The sequence below is a fragment of the Sturnus vulgaris genome, chromosome 1 (assembly GCF_052056855.1).
Source record: "Sturnus vulgaris isolate bStuVul1 chromosome 1, bStuVul1.hap1, whole genome shotgun sequence".
NCBI classification, from domain to species: Eukaryota; Metazoa; Chordata; class Aves; order Passeriformes; family Sturnidae; genus Sturnus; species Sturnus vulgaris.
Genome location: NC_142243.1, coordinates 40,913,986 through 40,939,401, shown reverse-complemented (window position 1 = coordinate 40,939,401; position 25,416 = coordinate 40,913,986). Strand labels below are relative to the sequence as shown.

Sequence of the window (25,416 nt, the reverse complement as noted above, 5' to 3'; positions counted from 1 at the left end):
GTGGTGCTGGAAGAGTGGGCACTGGTAGGGAGCACATCTGTACCTTTGCCAGGTAAGAGGGGAGTGCTGTGCCCAGTTCTGGGTTCCTTAGTACAAGAAAGACAAAGAGCTTCTGGAGAGGGTCAGTGGAGGCCACAAAGGTGATATGGAGTCTCTCTTAAGGAGAGACTGTGGGAGCTGGGTCTGTTTAGTCCAGAGAAGAGACAACTGAGAGGGCATCTCGTTAGCGCATATAAATATCTCAAGTGTGGGTGCCGAGAGGATGGTGCCAGAGTCTTTCCGGTGGTGCCAGAGACAGGACAGGGCCATAAACTAAACCACAAGAAGTTTCACCTCAACATGGGGACCAACTTCTTTACTCTGAAGGGGCAGAGCACTGGAACAGGCTGACCAGGGAGGTCACGGAATCCCCCTCTGAAGGAACCCACCTGGACGCGTTAATGCAGCACCTGCTCGTGGTGACCCTGCCTGGGCAAGGGGCTCGGTTTGGATGATCTCTAGAGGTCCCCTCTAACAATTCCGTGAGCTGGTTCCAGGTGGGAACTCCGACCAGGAGCAGCTCCCAGGCAGCTCGGGGGAGCGGTGGCAGCCTCACCGACGGCCGGGCGGAGCCAGGCCTCGCCGCGCCCCCTGAGGCGCTGGGCTGGGCTGGGCTGGTGACCGCCCGCTTGCATGCCGGGATTTGTAGTCCGTCTTCCCTCCTTCCTCCTCCCTTCCTGATCAGGCGGCGGGACCGCCTCTCTCCTTCCGGGAGCGGCGTGCGCCCGTTGGCGGGGATCGGGAGCGGCGTTTGTTGACTTCCTCGAAGGCGGCGGGGGCGGTGCCCAGCCCCGGGAACTCCCCGCGGTGGCGGAGGCCGAAGCCGCGGCCGGGCCGGCGGGGTGGGGGCGATGGGCGCCCGAGGGGGCCCGAGCGGAGACCGCGAGGGGCGGCGCTGCCTCCCGGCCGAGCTGAGCGCCCGCCGCTGACCCGCCCGGCCCAGCGGGGCCCGGACAGGTTGGTCCCGGCGCGGGGGGGAACGCGGGGCGGCCCCGGCCGGGACCTACCCGGCATGCTCGGGAGCTTCGTGCCCCGTGGAAGAGGAGCGACTCTCCCTGGGAAAAGAGGCTGTTCTTTCGTTTCTCCCCTTAAAATAGAGTTTTCCTCTTAGAAGCCCAGAATTGTTAGGGTTGAAAGGGAGATCAAGTAGTCCAATCTGCCTGCCAAGGCAGGGTGACCCCGAGCAGGTTACGGGTGATACAGGAACGCGTGCAGGTGGGCTTTGAATGACTCGAGAGAGGGAGGCTCCACGCCTTCCCTGTTCAGCCTGTTCCTGTGCTCTGCCTCCCTCACATAAAGTTCTTCCTCGTGTTGAAGTGGAACTTCCTGAGTTTCAGAAGGAGCTGTCGGTCTTGTGCCGCGTCCCTGCCCAGTCGCACTTGGCCGGAATAAGGGGTCATCCCGTGGGGGAACGGTGAGCAAGGCTTACAGGTACCGCTACCCAGCTGGAGTTGGGCCTCGGGCAGGCAGGCGGGCTGGTTACAAAGCTTGATCAACCTGAAAAACTGCGTGGGTGCTTGGAGCTGCAGTTTGTGCCTTGGTACAGGGGGAGTCTGGCAAAGGAAATGGGCAAAGTACGACAAGGGGTGTGAAAACAGAAATATGATGGATTATTGGAAGTGACAGGAATACAGGTGCTGCAGGCCCTGCTAGTTTGGAAGAAGGGAGTGCAGATAAGCATTGAGATAGTTGTGTATGCTAGTGGTGCTTTCAGCTTTTAAGAAATTGCCTCTTTAAGTCCTGATGTTTCACCTCGTAGGGAAAATACCTTTATCTCCTTAAATAAATTGGTCCCGTAGCAGCTTATAAGCAAGTGTCAACTGTTCCAGCGAGTGCTTTTAGGAGCTTTTTGTTTCTTAGGGAGTCCTTTCATTTTCCTACTGCTTTTCACTGTATGTGTGCAGTAAAATCAGTATGCTGGAAGCAGACTCTGGAAAAAGTGGAGTTAGGAGAGAATTATTGCCAGGACAGTTAAGTCTGCTCTGGACTCCAAAGGTCAGTTTCTCTTCTGAGACAGTTTTCTGGGAAGTGTTGTTATGGGCTATGGGGAACATGTCATTTCCTGGATAGTGATGTATGATCACGTGCTACTGCTGCTAATAATCCAAGTTATCTGTTCCCACATCTATTTTAGTAATTTATTTCTAGTAATTCTACTAAAATTACTGTAGAAATCAAAAGAAATCTAAGCTTATGACTATTTTTTGTTCTTTGAATAATTGCCGTTTAATAACTGGACTTTTGTTAGAAATATTTATCAGATAACTTAAATAGATGACTATTGCCTCAAATTTTACGCAGAATTTTTTCACCTAAACTCTCAGTGAAGTCAGAAAATACTGGTTGACTGAACTCTAGATTGGACTATATGAAGGGTTTAGCCATCTTCTCATTCCCTGTATTTTTTTGCCAAAATTGATAATTTTTCATAACCTTGCTTGCTGCATTTGCAGTTTAGAAAAGTGTGAGGTGATCATTGCCCGAGTAATACCTAGATTATGTTTTATAATGAAAATTAAATAGTAAAAAGTTTTTCAGAAGAGCAAAGAGGGTAAAGTGACATCTTTGTGTGGCAAAAATGGGTAATAAATTAGAGACAGAAAATAAAGATATACTGAAAACTAAAGTAGAATACTTACTGAAATTTAGGCAATCTTAAAACTATGTGACACTCAAAAGGTGGGAGAAGTGTGAAAATGATTGGTCAAAGATATATATTTATACATATATAACTGTACTGTATAGAATGTATATAACGTACTTATAGTACTCAGGGCAGAGAAATAGAACAGTTTAATCTCACAGCATTGGAAAATCATGGAGTTTGCATAGAGTTGCAAATGCAGTAACATTTGTTTATATTATTTCAATAGATGCATTGAAATGGAAATTGTTCACTATAAAATGTTAAATGTGGGTTGCCTACTTAGGAAAGTGGAAACTCCCCTGTCCCTGCACATGTTATCCATAGCTGGCTTCTTTAGAAGAGAATTTGAACTAAAAAACAGAACATGTAGAAGGAAACAGGATAAAATGCAGTGTGGGCTTAGCTTTTGATATATGTTTTCATTCTTTCACAGAGATTTTCTAAACCGAGGAAGTCTGATAGTCCATATTGAATAAAACAGTGATGATGAGATCCAGTTTGCTAAGATGGCAATGATAGGATTAACAAAGGGGTCAGGATAGGAACCAGCTTGGTAGGGGTCATTGGTGGGGAATTCTGCTGAAGGAGACTCCATACGTGTGTGCATTATCCATGGTTCACTTTGGAATCAGTCTTATGTTTTTGCTAAATGTTTATACTGTAATTGCATTAATTAACTAATTTACATGATTATACTATGTTTTTATGTGGTGTTCTTAGTGTATGGAATTGTAGATGCAACTGAAATTTGACAGGACCTTTGGGGGGAAGAAATTAAGTTTGAGAGGGTAAGTGAAGCATAAATAGCTTGGATATTTGAAGTCATCCACTTAGAAGCTGCTAAGTGGAACTTAGGTTCAAACTACCAGGTTTGTGTGAAATATTGCCATATAAATCTAAATACAGAATTTTAGAATACAGCCCAAGTTGAAAAAGACCTGGGAAGATCATCTGGTCCTCCTGTAAAAGGGAGCCCGATCAGATTTGCTGCTGTCCTGCCCAGTTGTGTCTTGGAAACCTACAGATGTTGTGTTAGTGAGTTGCAGGATGACCAAGGGCCATGGTGAAACTCACTTTCCTTCCAGTAGCTGTAATAGGTGAGGCACATTTCCAGTTGAATTAAAAGTTAATGCAATTACATAAGGCTTATCACTGAACTTGTGAACTTATTGAATGGTAATTAATCTGGCAGTTTAATTGAATAGAAGGAAACTTATGATTGGGAGGTAGGACCTACTGTTTGGTTTACAAAAGAAGATATGAAAAAAAGAAATCCAACATAAATCCTCTGAACTTTTGGAAATAGTTATTCCTTACAAACCTTTTGAAATGGGAATGAATGAACAGAAAAAGAAGGTTTTCAGTAACCTCTTAAGATACTTAATATTTGGTGCTAGAAATGTTTAACAGCCAAAAGCCATCTTGCTCCCACTTATGTTTCTTTGACTTCTAATTAGTTTCAACATTAAATGTAATAGTTTAATAAACAGGATTATATGATGCTGAAAGGATAATATTTTATTGACTCCTACTTCTGGGATTTTATTTTCCCCCTTTTCAGGTAGTTGTCAGGGAAAGTGATTATTGTGACAGCATCCACAGAAAGGCAGGTTGAATACCTTACACTGAGGATGCATAAGGTTTGCAAATTAGCAGTGGAGGTACTGGAGTCTGACACTGTTCAGAGAAACTAAAATTTATCAAGCACTATTGTCATAAAATGGGCTTTTTATTGCTTTTCTGGTTCTTGTGAGAGTAGATTATTTATTGTAAAAACCTTGAGGTTGAAAAAAATTGCTGTTGTAACTAAGGAGACTTTGCTTGGCTTTTGTAGCTTACCCAGATGTTCAGGACAGATGAGCTACAGTGATCTGCTGTGTGAACTTAGAGACAGTGAGCTTCCATTTCCTGAAGGCAATAAAACGAAAGTGCTCTGGAGGTCTGACGTAGCTCACCTGCTGATGTGTTTCTGAAGGAGCACCGAGTACACTGAGATGGCTGGGCTGTGCCCCTGTGCTCAGGGACTCTCTGGGAGGGCGTTGGGCCTGTGGACTTTGGCCATATGGAAGGATGAACAGCAGCCACAGTAGCAGCTACTGAGATATGTATGCGTGTGAGAGAGAGAATTTTGTTTACTCTAGGAATGGAGCAAGTATGTGTAAAAAGTGATGCCTTTCTCTGTAGAACAGTCTGTTCACAACTGGAATCAAAGAGAACCTAAGATTTCTGAAACAGAGATGCAAAGTGATGGATGCTTAAAGAGACTGGAAGTCTTGCTTGTTTTAAAATCTTATGTCATATGCTCCAAGTACTGTGTGGAGTTCTTGACGCTGACTGCAGGAATTCTGTATTATTCCTTGCTGTGCTCAAGCGTCTTTAAAAAAAAAGAAAAAAAAATCAGTAGAGCTTTTCTGAAATTAAAGTGAGGGTTGTAACATGCTTACTCAGGATTCCTTTGGTTCAAAGGCATTTCTTGAATTTAAAGGGGTTTTTTATGTTTACATGCATATATGTATACCCTTCTCTGTAAGGCAAGATAAATCAGTACAAAAATTATGCTGTTGTTATCAACAGCTGGAAAGTGTTCACGCTACCATTATGAAGTCAAACCCTTCTAGTCTGGAAGGCAAACAGGAAAACAACCATCTTGAAATTATTTGCATTTGATATTTGGAAATATTTTGAAAACTGTTTTATTCTCTTTCAAATCAACCATTAGGCCAAAATTAGAATCTGCTTCATACTGGGAAAAATTTCATGTAATTCTGCTTTTACTATCTCTCCTTCTGATCCGAGAATAAGATTAGCATTTCAAACTACAGAGCTCTGTTTGTGCAGTGGTCTGTTTGCTATTAGAGCCTCTGCATCCCATGTTCCTTGTATGTGGAATGTGTTTTTTATTTAACTACCTCCCATGGTGTTAATGACTAGTATTTGTAAAGCTCTTTAAAGAGAAAAGCTGTGTTTCTGCCAAGCATTAGTAAGATATGGGAAAACATTCCTTTGCTTGAGATATTTATTGTATTGAATCAAAGCTGTTCTATAACCTATGTTGAGCAACAGAAGTGGTTCCTGTTAATTCTTCTTTTCTTCACATTATGTGAAAGAAAACTTAAATGGTGCCACCTCTTCAAACTAATTTGCTTATAAACAGGGAACACAGTTAGTCCTCCTAGAACTTAATACTGTTTCCTGTCAACAGTGTATTCAGGTTGGGTTTTTTGTTTGTTGGCTTTTAAACATTAGTTATTTAATACAAACAGTAGTACTGGTACTGATTTAATGTATTTATTTTTGGATTAAAGATTAAGATTAAAGTCCTTTTACGTAGGCTGTTCTGTATGCAGGCAAAATATTTAGCTACTGTGCTGAAGTAAAGGGAGTAAAGTATTAGGGAGACTTTTCTTGGGATGGCATGTATGGTAAATGGGATTGTGAAGTTTGCCTTAAGGAGGCTGAGATGGACATCAATTGTATTCATAGACATTAAGTTGTCAGTATAATTACTTCAGATATTTTCGTGAGAAGTCTTTCACTTGAACTGGTTACTGTAGGACAGATGATCTCATGAATTGCAGCTCCAGAGAGGTCAAAATTCTCTCAGGTGTTTCAGAGTGTCAGCTCTGGGGCATTTTCAGCACTGCACACAAGTGTGACTTTGAATTAGGAGAAGTCAGTGAGATTAAAACAGGGCAGAAGTCTGTGGCTGGACTTGGTGAACCATCCTGAAAGCCCTTCTGGCTTCTTTCTTCCAGATTTGAGGAGTTGTAACCTGTGCAATAATCAAAACACTTCTTTGATTGTCAGTTCATATTTTTAAAATGAGGTAATATAGTACTGGGGAATCTAAATTTTTATTCCTGTCCTTGAGTGAAATTAAAGACTACAGCTGTAGTCGGGGATTTTTTACAGACATAGCTCATTTTTCTATACTGAGGGTTTCTGTCTATCCTGACAGCAAAAAAAGCTGGGTAAGCTGTGCATTTCACCGTGTCATTTTATAGTACTGCTGATACTGAACTGTTTAATGGCAGCTTGTAATCACTTAGTATGCAATACTCTTAGTCAAAAATGTGTGTATAGGATTTTTTGCAACTGTTATCTTGGGTGTAGAAATTCAGAAAAGCATGCAAACAAAGTCCCTTTGAATTATGTGGAATTATATGATAAATAATCTCCAGTTCTGGCTTAGGGAGCAGCAGCAGAAAACCCGAGTTGAATAATCCTATAAACTAAATGAGATCTTTCAAGTAAAATAATGTTAGAGTAACTGGTCTTCCTAGCAGGGGCAGGTTAGGTGTGCACTTGAATTTATAAAATAGTATTTGTGTATTTTGAGTCTTATTTGGAAGGTGTTTCTCTCTTGGAAGCTCATAAAGGCACTTTTAGTTAACAAAACGCAGAATAAATATGGTCCTGTTTTCCCATATTGCCATCTCCTGGTACAACTGATGTGTGCAAGAAAGGGAATATATGATGCTCAAGTTTAGGAGCTATAGGAAAATATGGGGACAAAGATCTATTTTATGTACAAGGTCACAAATCTGCTGCTTTCTTCGAGAGATAATGATAAGCTGTGACACTTCTTTAACGAGATTTGAGTCAAGTGTTCAGAGAAAAGGAGATGTGTTGCTTTGAGAGGGCAAGCTCTTGGGAATTTGATGAGATGGGTGACAGCACTTGCAGGGCCTTTGGTGAAATGGGGGAGGATAAACTGGTATGTTATGTTCATCTTGGAAGACAAAATGAGCAATTCCTTCAGTCAGTTAATGCAGTTTGAATGATGTGGTGCTTTTGGTCAAGGTCACCTTGTGCATGTAGTGATACTGTTCTTACAGTGAAAAGAAAGCAAACCTTTTTTGCAGTGTTCTTTTTGCTTAAATATCACAGAAATCACTGAATATTCAAGGCAGAACAAGCAAGGGATGCTTAGGCTACTTTTTTTTTGTCCGAATGCATCAAACAATGTCAAGGCATCTATTTACTTCCTGAACATAACAATTGAAAGGAGTTCAGCTTTGTTTTGTAGTGTTCTCCTCTTTTTTCTCACTGTTGAAAAGCTCCACTGCTGTCTTATTTAGTAGAAATTAGCTGTCACAGTTTTTTATCATGTTGTCTAACTGGCTTGGAGCAAATTGAGACAAATGTGATAACAGCACCATTGTTCAGCAGTAGCTGTACTACAGCTCTTCATAATGCTGCACTCTGAAAGCATTCCAGCATGGTGAGAGAAATTTGACCATATAGACAAGCTCTAGCCTTTATTTCTTGCCATCTGTAAACAAATGGGAGTCTAGTTTGAATTCAAATAGCAAATGCACAGTAGAAGCAGCAATTGTGGCTCTAAGGTTTTTTTGCACTAATGCCTGCCTTTTCTGCAAAGTTCTGTTGATCAAGTCAGTTTTCTGTTGAAGTAAGTTTTTCCTGCAGTACAAAAAGATGTCTTCATTATGCTCAGTTCTTTAATTCCAGCATTTTTGTTGGTTCATTAGCTAATCATCAGGAACCGAAAGATTTGTTGAAGGGGAAAAAATAAAAGTCTATTTTTCGTAGAAGTCACCTCACTAGTTAGTTTGTTTAAAGGGGGGTGATATTATCAGGCACTTTGTAGCATTTCTTAATATTACATAGGAATACAAGTAATCTTGATGTTCATAACTAAATGAGATGTGTCTTTTTTTGTTTGGTTGGTTTTGCATTTTGGAGGTTGGCTTGTTTTTAAATAAAACCCTAAAACTTGTTTCAGATAACTCATAGCTCTTAAGTAAAATGCTTTTGGGTGTTTTCCCTTGAGACCTGTCGCTCAAGAAAATATATAGAATTTCTTTGTGATGGTATTTTCTTATTGAATGTTTTGCTGTGCCTAAATGACGTGGGTTATAACAAAAACTCAGTATAACATCTACTTTGCATTTATCATTCAGGTGGTATTTTAGAGTGACACTTTACTAACGTTCAGATTATTGTCAGTTTTCTCCACGCATCTTGAGGCAGGTCAGGTAACTGTGCATGTTTTCATTCTCATCGTGTTTTCAGTCAAAAATTACTGTAATTGTTGTTCAGAAGGAGGTTTTCTACTGTGACTAAGGAAAGAATAGCTACTCATGCAGTCTCTTTAAGGGCAAATACAACTATACGTCAAGATTCCTTTTTAAAGTTTGGGAAAAATATAAGTATTTGCATTCAAAAATAAAGAAACCTTGGCATTTGTGCTCAGGAACCACAGGAGTTAGTTGATTTGCTGGAACTATACTCTCTTTTACTGCTCAGTGCTGGCTTGCAAAAGCTCTGATATAATATTCCTTTGGAGTTCAGATAGTTAGTACCAGCCAAATTTTACACTGTTATTAAGACTTAAAGTGATTTTGAGGGTTCATACTTCTGATAAGTACTCAAAATATTTTTATCAAATAACAGTGAAATGCGTCTTTTCTATATAGCAGATATTCGATGTAAAATGGATTTCAAGATTTTTCTGCAGTATTAAGATACCTCCTGATTATTCAGTCTTGTCATACTTAGAAACACCCTGAAGTATTATTTTGGAAGGTTTTCAGACTCTTGATGAATTTGTCTGTGTGAAAACTTAGCACTTATATCTGTCTTTTTAACAGCTGTCATGGAGGAGTTGGTAGAGGATGACATCTGTATTTTGAACCATGAAAAAGCAGACAATGCTCACAAGAGAGACAGCGATATTCCTGTTCCATCATATACTGGAGATGAGTCTGTTGCCTCACACTTTGCACTTGTCACTGCTTATGAAGATATCAAGAAACGACTGAAGGAGACAGAGAAGGAGAACTCCTTCTTAAAAAAAAAAGTGAGAATTTTAGAAGAGAAGGTAAGAAAACAGCTGATGTACCAGTTTCTGATAGCAGTTTCTTTTTTACTCCTGGCTGGATGGCAGAGAAGAAGCCTAAGGATTTGAAATATACACTTGAAAGAATTTCCACGTTAAAAAGCTTTTATAAATTGTTTTATTTGTTTAAGAAAAATGTAGTTCGTTGCTCTGGTAGTGTAGTTGTCTCATACTGACATTTTTGATTCTCACTGGGCACATATATGATGCAATGCAAAGGCAATGGCTTTGATTCAGACAGATGTGAAGTTGTGTAAAATTTGTGACTGTAGTTTGTGTGCCTCTTTATGACATTTACTAGCTTGGGCACATGTGATAGAGTATTGTTGAACAGTGAGGTGCAAAGCTTGTAAATTATGAGAGTCCAGGAACTGTCTATGGAAAGACTCTCTTGGGCTCAGGATACCAAAATTATAATGAAAAATTGGTTGCTAAGAATATCCAGCTAGGTCTAGCTAATCACAGCCTCAAGTGTGAAATACAAAGTTGCATTGCGTAACATACGTGTTGGCTGGCTGGGTTTTGATGCAGTAATTCTAAAATGTAAATGAATCTTGGAATTGCTTTCATAGGCAGTTTCTCATGGCATAAACTAGGGAAGTTCATTAAAGCTAAAAATTGACCAGGACACAGGATTTTCTCTCCGTGTAATGAATGCTGTCATTAAACATATATCCATTGTTCAGTACGAATGTCTTTGAACTGCAGAACTTCGTGACTTTGATAGAGTGCCTTCTTATATAAGATGCAAAGATAGATCCTAGTGTTAGAGCAGAGATATTTTTTAGGAATTACTCCTAACTGTATGCTACTGACTCTTAAAAGCTTTCTAATTGTGTATTATTTTGTGGCATTGGAATGACGAACTTGAGTCACACTTGGCAGAGTGTTGAAACACTCAGAAATTCTTGGTGAAGACAGGATTGACTTTTTCTCAAAAAGCAAAACTATCCCAGGGCTTCCTTTATAAGATCTGGGGGGATGTTGGGAAGAGTAATAGCGCTTCAAACCTAATATCCTCTGAACCATGCTGAGTGTAACATCTATTATGTGATTACTCAAAATCACAATAAATAAGATTTGATCTTGACAGTTTCTTTTGCTTTGTGTCTTTCCGTTTGGCCTTGTTCAGCTTAATTGTCTTGAAGATTATACTTTGTTTTCTGTAGAGAAAAGTTTTTAGTATGTGAATGCCATAAAAATATTTTTATGAGGGAGGGGTATTGAGAAGGCCAAGACTATTAGTGACTTTCAGTCTTTGTCAATAGCTAATATACTTGTATGCTTAAAAAAATATATGGGGTGTTACTCCTTTGAAGTTTTCAATTTCAATGTGCATGGAAACTTCCAGAAAGCTTTTTAAGGTTTGTGTTCTATTTGAGTGGCATTATTAGGGAGGGAAAAATATAAAGGACAAAACTTTAAAGTATTCATACACAACCGAAAGAAAAGCAAATTCTTGGTTTCAAGCAAACACTTAAAAGAGGAGATATTTAAGGTAGATACATGAGTGCCAATGCTTTATTTTAGTAATTTATTTTTGTGTGACTCCTAATTTTTAAGAAAATATGTGCAAATCTGTTGTGAATATCTATAAGAGGTACATTTTGTTTAAAGTAAGCACTCAGGACAAAAAGAATTAAAAGGAAAATGCATTACTTAATTAAAGCAAGAACTTTTTGTATGAATGGTTGTAATTTGATCTAAGACTTCTTTTCTTTCTGTCTTATTAAAAACAAAGATCTGTTCCCCTTTTTCTAGCAATCCAGATAGTGCTTATTCTGCCTTCCTTGTCTTTTGCTATAGCATCAGTGAGATGGTGCTAATTTGAAAGTTGATAGTTATTTGTAAAATAATTCTGCTTTGGCTTTTTTTACTTAAATACACTGAAAAAAATCTTTATTTACATTATGAGGTATTTTAAGAAATTATGTTTGGTTTGCTTTGAACTTTATATATGTTGTGTATTTATATGCTTAAAACTCCTTTCCCAAAAAGCAGCAGAGCCTGGAAAAAATATGATTAAGGGATTGTCAGTGTGAGTAATTATGACAGCCCTTGTTGCACTTCTGTAAAAAACTTAGGCCCATACCGGTGTATTTGATTAATTTATTATCTAAACTGAAAAAAAGGGAAAAGCTGTTAGATTAATATTGCAAGCTGTACTATTATTGCCTTCTTGAAAATTTGCAGTTCTCAGGATAACATGGAAAACTTCTCACTTGTCCTGTGTGTTAAATGTTCAGGTGCTTGGCTCCCGGCTGGAAGAGGAATGCAGCTCAGTTGGGCGGGAACAAGTCAATAAGGCCTACCAAGCCTATCGGGAGGCCTGCATCGACCGAGATCATTTGAAAAGCAAGCTGGAAAAAATGGTGTGTCTTTTTAAGTAATGACTTCAGTGCATGCTTTATCTCAATACTGCATAGTTAGTACATATTTGCTGTAGAATGAGCTTTATATACTTAAGATCTTTGGTGTTGGTTTTCTCACGCTTTTAAAGTACATGACAATACTTTCTGTAGGAATAACGATTTAAAGTACCTCAGTTTTATTACTGGGCTAGAATAATGCTAAAAAAAATCAAAGCAGTATTTTTTGTTGTTGTATTTGTTCTAAAATACTGAATTGTCAGACATGATAGAAAAATGCTTCACAAATTATTTTGGGTTGGGGTTTTTTCCCTCTCTGAAAACAGGCAAAAGAAAGCGCGGAATCCTTGAAAAACTTGAATGAACAGTTGCAATCTAAAGAAGTAGAGCTGTTACAACTAAGAACTGAAGTGGAAACTCAGCAAGGTATGCATTTGGTTACTTCATCTTAAGGTAGGTTGAGGAGCTGTAATGGTTATATTGTGATGTTGGGCCATGAAGAGGTTTAACCTTATATAGGGGCAAGGTAAGAGAAGCATGAACAGCAGTGAGGTACTTTGAACTTGTCTTCATTCTTGTGAATGGTCACATGTATATTCTGAGGCTGTTGTGTTGTTCTGCCATAGATGATTTACAAATTTGAGAAATGGGCACCACCTGACAGTTTATAGGCTGTGTCACATACAACCCTTGGCACCACCACCTTTTCCTCAGAGCGGGGCAGAGGCCTGTTCAAGTAGAAGGATCATTTAGTCAATCCCACTTCCTCTGGCACCTGCAGAGGGTCCAGTATATTGCTTTATCTCACTGTTGGGATATGACAAATACAAGAGGGTGTTGTATAGCAATAGCTGCAGTCACCAACTGTTACTTAAATGGCTGGGAAATGAGAAAAGATAGAAGGATGTTGGTTGTACAGAGCCTGGTGAAAAGAGGAAGGAGAAACTAACAGCATATCCTGGCAATTCCAAAAGTCCAAATCCAGCTTCTCTTACTGCAGTTGTAGAGAGTGATCTGTATGTGATAGATGCGTAAAACAAAACACTATAGAAGAAAAAAAACCTTTGATTAATTTAGTTACAAGAAAATGCCATCTGTATAGAGATATGGACTGACTTCAGAGTCTGTACAAATGCAGCCGTTTGAAAGGTGAGTACACCACTTTAGAGTTTGGCTGTGCTTGAATTGGATTACTCTCCAAGAGGTCCTTAAGCATGTAATGCACAAGCAAACTGCAGGTAGTGCTAGTATCACTGTTGAGGACCTCATAGTTTCAGGAGGTAAGAATTGCTGAGTTTGCGGAGTTTGTGAGGAGAGCTCTGAAAATGTGATGATTTTAATCCTTATTTGTAACTCAGTTTTACTCATAAGTGGACTCTGAGTACCTTGTTTAAACAAAAAGAATCAGTGTAACTTAAGGTTGTTTAAACTATTAAATCTGGAAATAAATGTACCATGGAGTTGAAGACTTGTGGGTTTTCTTCCTATCATGTTCCTCCTTTTCTTGCTGTCTAATGCCCTGATACTGATCAGATGGTAGCATCAGCTTAGGTTGCTTCTTACCATGTGAATTGCCTCAGTCTAACAAGATTTGTGTAACTTTTATGCTTTCCCCTTTTGTTTTGGTTGTATCTTTTGTTGTTCTGTTTGGAACTTCTTGATATTAAACTTGGGGAAAACTTAATAGTAAATGATGCAACAATACAAATCTGAGGCTGAAAAGGCTCAGTTTCAAAGCATGTAAGAAGTATGCAAGTTGGCATATATGATATGTGTTTGCCATAAATTGATTTAATTAATTTTTCTATTTTCATTGCCTTTTTATGCTGATACTTGCTTTTTCTCTTTGTCAAATCTTCAGTGCATTCCCAGAAAGTAGGGCTCCATGCTTTAACCCAGAAAATAGACCACCTCTGCCAACGACATTACCAGTGTTATATATCCCTGTTGCCATAGACTCCAATTCTTTCAGAATATGATGTTTTTGTAGGGCATGGGCTGGTTGAGGAGCATCTTGCATATTGAGTTACATTCCTTGGACTGAGATTGGAAAATGATTGTCTTGCTTGTCTTCTTAACAGTGATAAAAAGTCTGAATTGTACTCAGGCTAACTGGGAATTAGAGAAGCTGAACAGTGACCTAAAAGTGCATAGCCTGGAACAGGATCTGGAAAAACTCAAGGAAGAGTGCAACAGTCTCAGGAAGGAGTTGCAAAATTCCAAGCAGAAGGTACCTTAATTTTGAAGGATTTTTTGTATTAATGGTTAATTTTAAATCCCATGGTAAATCAAAATCAAGGATTAACAAAAAAATTAAGTGTACAATTGAGAGAGATTAATATCTTGGTAAAATTTACCTTACGTATTTTCATAGACTGTCATTTTTCTTGGAAATAGAGACAGGCTCCTCAGAGAAGTGTTCATGGCATCAAGCCTGTTCAAATTTAAGAAGTGTCTGGATAATGCTCTTAATTATAAAGTTTTAGGTAGTCCTGCAATGAGTAAGGAGTTGAACTTAATCCTTAGGGGTCACTTCTAGCTCGAGATATTCTATGATTCTATACAAGTGAGATTTCCCAGTCGTTGCCCATATAACAACAGAAAATAAAGCTATATGATTTTTATAAGAAGCCACTAAGTTCTGTGTAAGCTGGGCTACTAAAAAAGTTTGGGCAAAAGCTGGTCTCTATTATTTTTATTTCTTTTTAAACAAAAACGGGATGCTAATGTTAAAAGATGTCATGAACTTTGTTTAAGGAGTTCTGGCACTTTTCTTGAGGGTAGTTGCACGACGCCTGCCAGGAAAGTACCTCTTTTGGCACCCTGCCCCGTTTCTGGGGCAAATACCTGTTTTGAGGGACACATTTTGTAACCTAGACATTGTTAGGATCTCAAAAAGAAAATTAAGATAACAGTAGCAAAAAGCAGTAAGTTACTGTCTAGTGCATTCTTTCTGCTTTCCATCTTTCCTTTGATGAGGGGTACAGTGCTAGTCTCTAGGACTCTGCAGTCACATTGAAGTTACACAGTGAATGCAAGACATTTAAATGTGATTGTTTGAGAAGGCAGACTGGTTTAGATTGCTCATGGCCATTAATAACGATGATTATGTAATCGTGAATCACACAGCATTTGAGTGAGTCTGCATTTTTCCACTAGGTGGGGATAAAGCACGTGAGGTGTTCTGTTAACTTCCCTTACTGTTGGCTGTTTCACTTGTGCCTGGAGCTCTTTCAGGTGCTTTCAATAACTTGTAAAATCTGAAGGCTTGCAGAACTCTTATGCAGTTCTGGTGTCTTTAGGTAACTCTAGAACAGAGCAACAGCTGCATAAATAATTGCAGATTGTATTGTGAGAGTGAATGATGTCAGAGAGAACAGACTAAAATAGCAGTTGTAAGGAACACTACACGTGACACTGTTTAAATATTTATGCCAGCTGCTTTTGTTGCACAGGACAAATACAGGGAACAGATTTTTGTTCTGTTTTGGTGGGGTTTTGTTATGGTTTGTTTTTTGTTCTTTTTTTTTTGTTTATCATTTCTTCTTGATCCTGGTAACTGCTTAATATAGGAAATAAAAAAGTGCACGTTTTAAAATGTGGGGCAATACAGTGCAACTTCTTTTAAGCTATGAATTTGAATCTTTGGGAGATGGGAAAGTTCAGGCGGGGAAAATCTGTCAAGTGTGATCAATACGCAATGACAAATCAGTATTATTTCAACTCAGCTGGTATTTTCATTGCATTAGTTAGTTTAGTTAACATGTAATGAAAATAAGTAATAATGAAAATGAAAACAGGAAAACATTTTCAAATGTTTTCTGCCATAGGCAAGTGTACTTTCTGTTTTTCTGAAACTCATATTCTTCTGTACTTTTAGATATTCTTACTCAAGTTTTACATTGTAGTTGATGCAGTGTCTACATTGTACTGACAAATTGCTTGAAATGTGTACAGGCTGCCTTAAAGTCACTATAAAGGTATCAAATCCATAACAGCTTTGGCTAGAGGGAATGTTAGGAAGGGAACACTGAAAGAAGGGATATGAAAAGGAAGGAGTTCATCACAAATGAGGGTCTAATAGAAACATAGCTAACAAAGTGAGCCAAATGTTAAATTTATTAAACAGTCCTGGTAAATTCAGTGAGACTGCCTATATAATGCAATTTTAAAGTAGTCTTTCTGACTAAAGGAATTAATTATGTTCTGTCATAAAAGTAACCTGTGGAGGTAAATCTATACTGAAAGAGTTTGCTTTAATTTAAAGACCTTTATGTACTGTGATGGGGAAAGAATAAAAAAAAGACTGTTTAAAAAGGAAAAATTGAGAAAGACTTTTGATATTCATTTTAAAAAGTAATCGATCTCTAATTCTCAGAGTTCAGCTGTTTTTAAAAAAAAGTATGGAGATGGCTGAGCAATGCCTTTGTATAAGTAGGTAGTTTAAGCATTTTTAATGGAAATTCTTAGTAGAAGAATTTCCCTTTTGAAACCCACTGCAGCTAACACAAATAAAGACTACTTTACTTGTGAATTTCAGTATTAGGGAACTTGGAGTTTCACTACTGTTTTTTGAGAGAGAAGATCTGAAATTATGTTCATTCATTCTCTGTCTTCCCTTCACTCTGTTATGCAGGACCAGACTCAAGACAAAAATCAGTTACATGGAGACCACCTTCAAAGGCAAGGCATCCAGAGGTATGAAATATTTTATTTTCAGTTTACTGAGGGACAATTAGTTGAACAAGTAAATTATTCTTGCAGACTCTGTAGGTATGTTATTTCAAGTTACATAATTTCATTGAAAGTCTAGGTATAGTTAGTTAGCAAGGTCATTGTACATTTTTTTGTTCTTTATTACGTTTGTAGTTGGGATGATGATGATGAACATTTATATAGTTATGCCTCTTGGTGCACTTACATCATTTTCCACCAGAGGGAAGAGCAGCCCTTTACAATGCCAGGCTTTAGTGCAATCCTTGGTGCTTCCTTGGGTATTGAAGAGATGGGGAGATCAGCCACTGAAAGAGAACATACAGACACTTCCCATCGTATATTCTCTGGTGCAGTGATGATAATGATGAACACACTACACACAAATCACACTTTGTCCTTTCACCTTGACTGGATACTTATTTCTGTGGTTCCTCCTGGAACTTCGCAGTAAGGCTCACATGCCTGATAAAAGATGTTCTCACAAGACACAACAGTATCATGTTTATTGTAATATAAATACTGAATGTGTAATAATTATGCAAGCCCATCCAAAAATCTGTGGAGAAAACACTTGAAAAACCTCCTATGAGAAACATTCGTTGTAGTAAGCAATCCTGCTTTTCATAGGAAATGGAGGCATGTGCACTTAGTTAACTTTTTAGAAAGTAGTTATTTCATATTTGTGAGTAGCCTGCAAATCTGACTTTAAATCCACAGTGTGCAAACCTAATTAGCTGTAGATTTAAACAGGCTGTCATAATGAAGGTTTGTATCACATATTAGAAGGCAGTATAGATAGGGAATCCTTGATTTTCAATTACAAATTCCTTGAAAATTCGGCTTTGCAATGGGATTCTAGGTCAGTATCTAGAAAAGCAATTAAAATCTCTTGCATGTGATTTAAGTGGAAGTCTGGTAAGTAGAAGTCTGGTACCTGCAGCCCTTTGCAAGATGCTTGTTAAAGTGTTAAATGCACTTGAAAAAATTCTTCCAAGCACTTTTCCTTCTGGCTGGTGGTAGATGCTGAGCTGTCCTTCTGTGTTAATTATTGGACAGTTCTGGTTTGACATAACTGAAGTTTTTGATCTTATTTTTTCGACCAAAACACGAGAATTAAGGAAGTATGGTTGCCACTCAGCTTTAAAATTATCATCTCTTAAGAGTTGAAAGAGCCAAAAGGAGTCTGCAGTAGAAAGGTCACATGTTTAGCTGAACTTCTTGAAATATCTAATTCTGAAAATTTTAACTTTCTATCTGTCAGAATTGCTGACACTTAATGCATTATTTATTAGAATATCAGCTTCCTCTCTTCTTTAACAGAGCTTCATGGATCTGGATTGTGGATTTGTATTCTGGGAAAGTATTTCTGTGGATAGAAGTTATATTTTTTTTTTTAAGGGAGCTCTCATAGCATTGACTTGCATAGTAGCTACTTCTCAGAGTGATTTTGAACACAAACCTGCTTGATATTTTATGCAGGAGTGATCCTATATTGCTGTTTTTGAAGGATAGTGTTACATGCAGTTATGAAGCTTATTAATTCTTACTCATCTCAATAGCTTGAAATATTGACCTGTTTTCAAATAAATGCCTTTTAGGTGAATGTAGTGAGGAAGAAAAAATGCTGGAAACTCTCATCCATTATATTTATCTTCAATAAATGTGTTTTGGTAGAATGTTAAGCATTAAAAAAGCATGAACTCATTGATTTCATGTTTAAGTTGAAGTAACTGCATCCTTATGTCTTTGAACACTGAGTTAATTATTAATCAACACAAACGTGATATTCAGTGAGGAGCCTTTGCTAGAAACTTTACCAAGAACCATATGGTAATGCTAACTTTTCTTTTTTTTCCCCTGTTTTTAATTTTCTTACCAGTTATTAACCTGAAACATCAGTGTTGGAACAGTGCTGCTGTTGCTAAATATGTTTCTTGTATTATGCTGTCTTAGAGAATGAATAGGAACGCTATTTTTTCACTGTCTGATAAGACAGATAAACTGGAGGCCTTGAATATGAAGGAGTATGGTTTATGTTTTAGTTTGGACTCTGTGTGTATGCTCAGTTTGGGTCTTGGGTATTTAGTCTGAATTCAGTGTAGCAACGTACATGGTGTAAGACCCAAGTACTGTTTTTTGATTTTGAAATTACAATCAATCAATATTACTAGGCTCATCATATGTGCTGGGGTATGTATGTGGTCATTTTGAAAGGCATTCAGAGTTAACACTCTGCCTTTTTTATAACCTGGTGACACTTTAAATAAAGTATTCCTTCGAGATGACTAATTTTATTGGAAGATGGTTAGTTTCAGATATTGAAATGAAGAGTATGGTTCATATTTCTTTCCGTTGGGGAGTTGAAGTTATTATTACGTAGTATGTCAATATATAATGCATTGTATATTGTAATAGGTAAGAATCAAATAAAATATACAAAGGTCCATCCATTTAAGGTAATTCTCAGTACTGTTCAGTCCATTTATGCAGTTATGGTATTCTAACAAAATTTGCAGTGTGTGTCAGGCAAGAACAATTTATTAACAGTTAACACTTGACAGGCATGTTAATAGGCTGCTTTAGAGGGAGCAATATTTAACTTGCAATAAATTTTTGTTTTGAAAGTGTGCAACAAATATATTGGGACCTGAAGAGAGAAATGTCTAATTTGCGTGTAGTGACTGACAAGCAAGCTGAGATCCTACGAAAACTGAAAAGGAGCCCACCAGGAGCCAAGAAAGGCAAGTCAGTGTTTGCAGTAACAGACCTTACAATTACAAACCATTGATTCAAGCTGTAGCATTTAAAAAATAAACTCGCTATCATATCTTATCAGAATCTCATCAATTGAAGTTGATAAGCTAGACTGTATTATGGTTCCAGCTTACCCATTTTCTGCTTTTGCTTCTGTCTCATACTGGTCAACTTCACACATAAAGGTGTTGCTGATGTGTTTTTTCTTCAGTACTGTATTCTGTTCCCCTTGTGGCTTTTTTCTCAGTCAAGTGTTGCTTATGTGCACAAGGCTGAGGTGTTAAGTTTACTCGTATTTGACCTTTTACCACAACTACTTCATATTAGGAGGGAAAAATATCTTTTTGCAAATGCAGCCTTATTTTCCCAGTACAGAATATATGAAGTATTAAATTGGCAACATTCTAAAAATCAGACTTCAAAAGAATTAAATTCCCTTCTGGTTCCATTCCATATTTCTTTACGTTGTATTCAGAAAAGTTGTCTTTTCTGACAAAAGGCTAAACAGGCTGGCACTTTGTGAATGTCAGAGTACTGGGAAAGCAAAACTGCTTTAAATAATTTTAAGGGTTAAATATTTTCACATAAAGTCCTTAAAATTTCTGTGAGCACTTCATCAGTTCTTCTGTTCCATACATATGTTTCTCTCAAGCCAAATGCTAGACTATTAAACAAACTGTGGTCAAGAGTTAATTTCCTTTGTTTTCTGCTCACTTCACTTGTGGTCTCTACTGTGCTCAGAATACTGGTGGGAGACAGTGAACTTGGTTACAATGTATTGGTGACACTCTGATGTCCTGGTCCATTACCAGATCAAGACATTTTGTTTCTAAACAGCTCAGTGAGTTAATGACAGGATTCACTTCCCAAGCAGTCCCTGCCTTTATGGTCAGCAGTGACTAATGATCACTGTGTCTCTGGTACTTGGCTGATACAAGCTGTCAGCCCATTTTGTACACTTGGCCATACTGTTACCAGGTGAGTCTGTGTTCCTGCAGTTCTAAAACACGATTTCCAAGTAACTTCCAACAGAGAAACTGGAACTCAATGAGTCTAAATAATCTTACATCAGTCGGGATTTGATGTGATCAGATACTGTCTTTGCCTTTATTTTTAATTTGGAGTTACGTGTCTTGCCACTACACAACTACTGATTTTTTTCTTCTCCTAGGTGAGGAGTCTCATTTTCTGCAGTTCTTATGCAGTTGTTCATCCACAGCCATAGAAGGCATTCTTGATTGATCAGGAAACAGTGGACTTTTGCCTTTTCATCTGTAGACTTTTTTCAGTAATTTTTCAGAAGTATGTGAGAGTGAACAGGTCTAATCTTGGTCATCAGCCACACTTATGAATGCAATACAGATATATCTTTGCTTATATTTATAGACAAATCTTGGCTTATGCAAAATATGGGTACAACTGACTGAAGCCTTCCACTTCCTATGCCTCCAGTACTGACTTTTAGCATCTACAAACCAGCTGCCATTGTCAGAAGTGCATTAATTCTGCAGAACACGGGTTCATTACTTTTTGTGGGACATAACCAATATCAGTTAACATGTGGATTCTATTTAGCTGTTCTCTATGGAGATATTTTCAACAAATGTGTGTGTTTGTGGGGTTTTATATTTGTTTATTTTTTTTCTTGTTGATTTTTTTGGTTGGTTTTTTAGTTTGGTTTTTTGGGGGGGGTTGTTTGTTTTTTTTTATATATATTTTCAATCTATTTTCAGTGGATTCAGGTTTTTCTTGAACTTCTAAAGATCTGTAGGCCTCAAATTGCGTTTTACACCTGCCAGCACAAAGATGCCAAATCCAGTGCCTTAGCATGTCTTTCAGACATGATGCCCATGCTATTGGAAAGTGGTTTGGGCTGACCTATACAACTTTTAATTTATTGTGACAAACAGAAGTTGTATTCTTTGACTAAGATACCAGCTTCTTTTTCTTTCCCTTAAGAGCTAAAATTAAAAATTGCAATTCATGCTTAAGATTAACAGCTGCTCTAGAAAACTGTTTATAAGTTGTCAGTTTAACTGCAGGAAGCATTAATGTACTCTGATTACACGTTTATGTACATTATCATTTCAAAAGAAAATGACCTGCTTGTATTTGGCCATATGTTCAGATGTGTGTTAAAGATACAGCTCTTCCATTTCAGGTAGATGCTGTTCTGTTTCAAAATCCTCCCCTTCCTAACAGTTTAAAACTCCTCTGGAATTTCACATGGCTGAACGTTGCAGTCTGTCACTTTACTTTTGGAAGTCAGACAAGAGAACCTGTGAACACCACGTGTTTCCCTCTTACTGCTTCATGGGCAGTGAGAATTTGGGTTCCGGGTTGCAAGAGAATACAACTTGTTTAAAGAATCAGTACAATAGGAAGCAGCATTCAGTGTTCTGCATCTGGCTGATTTCTCCAAGCATGTGAAAATGGTCTCTATTTTCAGCATTCATTTCAGTCTGGTCAGAAAGGTCCATCAGTTTATCTGTGTTGAAATGGGAGTTGGGAGATATCCTTGGAGCTGGCTGTGTTTTAGACACTGTGATTTCAGGATTTTGGGTTCATCTTGAGACTGGTGAGAGTAGTTTGTTTGTAACTTTTAAGTGAATATGGTAGCTTTTCACTGAATATGGTCAGAAAACTTGTGGCTTGAAGAAACTGTATTTTACATCCCTGCTAGATTGTAGTACATTTGGAGTACATGAAAAATGCATTAAATAATGTAATTTAAAAATCTTTTTCATCTTCTTCCTTCAGCTGCCTGTACTGCACCAGTGCAATGTGTTGACTTGAACATTTCAAAGCTGAATTTGACATCTGGGGTAGTCTATAAAAACCTCTCACAAAACGATAAAGCCCTCGGCAACGCTGTGTCTCCCCCTCTGCTGAGAGATGCCCATGTCCCATCACAAAGGGTGACCCTACAAGCTTGGACAGAGGAGGGACCAATTCCAGCTGATGGCAAAACATTTCAGGAACACAATTCTTATGGAAAGAGCTCTCTAGAAGATAACTCCTGGGTATTTCCAAGTCCTCCAAAGCCCAATGAGAATATGTTTTGGGAAATGAAAAATAATCCAACTTTGTTAAACTGTCCAGCAGATTACCTGGATCAGTGTAATCAAAACTGTTTGCACAAGAGTTAAACAATTTTTAGAATGGACTGAGGCATTTTTGGAGTGATTCTGAATAGGCACCTTAATGCTTGAACTTCTAAGGAGAGAAAACAAATTGCTTGAAATGTTCTTTCTTTAGTTTTAATTCTAGTTCCAAATCAGAAAGCCTAGTCTTCCTCTGCTGTAAATCAGGAGCAAGTTCCTTGATGTTAAAGCTGTGCTGGTATAATGTAAATACAAAGAAATCTAGCATGGGGCCTAGATAGTCTTGTACTGCAAATGACATACATTTGCTAAAGGTTACACTGAAAAGTGAGTTTGTGGAATAAAACAAAATAATGCAGTTCTGTATTTGTTTGCTATTTGTATGTTATCAAGAAAATACTTGGTATCCAGTGTTAGAACTTGTACCAGCTCTGAGCTTATATTTGACATTGTCCTTTTTCAGAATAAGACCTCATATGAAGAATTGGATTCTCTCTTCCTCCTTTCAATTAGCTTTGATTCCTCTGGTTTGTAAATGTATTTTTCTGTAATTTTTAACCAAGAAAGGTGAGATTTTTTTTTTTTTTTAGCCTTGATTTATATGAGAGAGTGGCAAGAGAAAAACCACCCCTAGGCTATCCTGTTTTGATTGCCCCATTTAGGGTTTGATTGTGAATTGTGAAGGACTGTAAGTAATGCTGCTGAACACTGTGAATCCTGGAGGTTCAGCTTGTTTCCCTCGGTTCCTGCTGAAGGAAGCTCCTGTAACTGCACAGCAGTGCTGCCACAGACCCAGCGTGTTCACAGTTTCCCATATCGTGCCTCCTTTGCACAGCACCACAACTCTGACTCTTTATTCCTGTGAATAAGGCTACTAACTTTTCTTTTGTTAAAGAAACAAAGCCTTAATTTAATCAGACTTGGTGTTGTTGCACTGTTGATATACACAAGTAAGTATTTCTGTGGTATCTTTAGTATGCCACTGAGAACCAGACCTACTGGAATTCCAACTACCTGCTTTATAGATTATGGGTGTCTAGGCACTATTTTTCTTCTTTTTTTCCTCTTAAGGCTATGAACTGTTTCTAGACAAATATAATTTATGCCTTTTTTGTTTGTTTGTAAACTTCTCTGCTTCATATCTGGCTTAATGCAACAGGGTTAAGTGAAATGTCTTGACTGCTCAAAAAGTTGAAGAAAAATGCATTGTATTTTAGAGTCGTGATACATAACTTGTAATGGGCAGGAAGGTATTTAATACTGAATATGCTATTTACAGATGTGTGGGTGGGTGAAGTATTCAACTTCACAGATCCATCAAATTAATAAAAATTAATTTCACAGCTGTTTAGTAGCAAATTATCTTTAGATTGCTTGTAAATGCATGGGGAAGCTCTGGCTGTAGCACAGCCATAGTAATGATGTGCTGTAGAAGTGTGACCTGTGTGGTTCCAGACACTCTCCTGCACAGTAAGTACTTCAGACAGAGCCCATCTTTCACTTTGTCTATCAAAGGCAAAAAAATGCCTTCCAGATACCTTTTCTTGTAGTACAAAGAGCATACATAAACAATGTTTCCTATTCACCAGATATTGTTTTTATCTTTCTATTATCTTGCTCACGTATACTGGCTTGTCTGTGATTAATGGAAATGGTGTCAGATGCTGGAATTTATTCTGACCAATGAACACAGCTGACTCAGGGGAGTACAATCTCTTGGAAAGTAATAGAACAAAATCCAATATGCATAAAACAAATCCAAGTCACTAGGCTTTAGCTGATAGAACCAACTACCTATGTAATAACAAAGAAAGTATTTCTCATGTGGCTGCATAAGCTATATGGTACCTAGTTCTAATGTAGCTTACTTTTGGGGTTCCTCACCTCAACATTTCAGAGGTTTTTTTATTAAGGAATGTAACATTCAACAGGAATTAACATGATTTGTGCAATGAAGGAATTCTACTGTGTAAGATATTAAATAAATTTATTTTTGTTTGAAATTGGTTTTACTAACAAATCTCCTTTCCGTATTTGGCACAAAATTTTTTACTGAAGTTTTAATTCCTTTATTGTGTATAAATGTTACTCCAAATAAAAACAATTAGACTTGAGGTTCATCACTTTAACTCAAGGAAAAAAACCAGCCATCTGCTGTAGCATATTCTGGGAGAAGTATCCTCCTGGATGTTGAAACCTGAAGGATTTAGTTACCTAAAGCTATGGTGCTTTGACTACAGGTTCCCAATCTGCCTGCCTTGTCCTGTGTGAAATTAAAATTAATATTTTCTGTGCAGAGCCTGAGAATTTCCAGGTTTGGCATTTGACCCTTGGCTTATATTCTGCGCTCCTTCCCATGCTGGAGAAGGGAGCAGCAATGTTTGCTAAGAGGGACTTCAGGAGCACTGCTGCTAACTAGGGAGAAGAGAGACTGATGCCAGAGAGCTTGCTGCAGGCAGCATTTCCAATCCAATCACTCATTGCCATGTCCAAGCTGTAACATTTGAAAGGAAGTCCCCAGATTTGGAGTCACTTGGGAGCTTGCTGGCTTGTGAAGCATCTGTTGGTCCAAAGGTTACAATCAGATTTTGACTGGAGATGGAAAAGTCATTTAAATCCACGCCACTAGTGGCTTACAGTGCTTTTTCCATTTTCGGAAGTGAAATCTTTTCATCAGTGACAGCAAATTGCATGGAGAAGTAGCTGTAGTAACAGGGTCCTGGTGTTAGTGTGCATGTGTTACATAAAACTAAAATTACGTGTATTAAGGACTGAAGTTCAAAAATAATTTTGTTAAATGACCCCAAGAAAATTTTAATTTGAATGCAAACTTTGAACATTTTAAAACCTCCCCCAACCCACCAATTTGACAATTTTTAATTTAAGAAGGCATTAATTTAACAGAAATGAAAGCCAGCTTTTGGG

General features: G+C 38.0%; 2 protein-coding genes across 3 annotated transcripts in view; one reads left to right on the top strand and one right to left on the bottom strand.

Annotated features, from left to right (window-relative positions):
* Positions 1-743: 743 nt before the first annotated feature.
* Positions 744-23,837, top strand: AZI2 (5-azacytidine induced 2). Of its 2 annotated transcripts, none has more exons than XM_014888565.2 (8): positions 744-996; positions 9,301-9,530; positions 11,795-11,920; positions 12,244-12,343; positions 13,999-14,147; positions 16,554-16,615; positions 19,259-19,374; positions 22,148-23,837. In XM_014888565.2, exons 2-8 carry the CDS (start codon positions 9,306-9,308, stop codon positions 22,534-22,536), a joined length of 1,167 nt encoding a protein of 388 aa, XP_014744051.1. In that variant the 5' UTR covers positions 744-996; positions 9,301-9,305; the 3' UTR covers positions 22,537-23,837. The 2 variants fall into 2 exon arrangements, with proteins under 2 accessions (XP_014744051.1, XP_088020525.1); XM_088164399.1 differs by lacking the exon at positions 744-996 and adding an exon at positions 1,057-1,470.
* CMC1 (C-X9-C motif containing 1) overlaps positions 16,609-25,416 on the bottom strand; it is a 55,111-nt gene continuing 46,303 nt past the window's right edge. Inside the window, exon 5 of the transcript XR_015803530.1 lies at positions 16,609-16,938. The gene's annotated coding sequence lies outside the window, so the exon portion shown is untranslated. The remainder of the gene's footprint in view (positions 16,939-25,416) is intronic.

Bases quoted from the DNA above. Each gene is read 5' to 3' on its own strand.
- AZI2 (XM_014888565.2), top strand. From the start codon at position 9,306: ATGGAGGAGTTGGTAGAGGATGACATCTGTATTTTGAACCATGAAAAA. The intron at 12,344-13,998 runs GTATGCATTTGG...TCTTCTTAACAG, and splicing joins TGAAGTGGAAACTCAGCAAG to TGATAAAAAGTCTGAATTGT. The intron at 19,375-22,147 runs GCAAGTCAGTGT...TTCTTCCTTCAG, and splicing joins CCCACCAGGAGCCAAGAAAG to CTGCCTGTACTGCACCAGTG.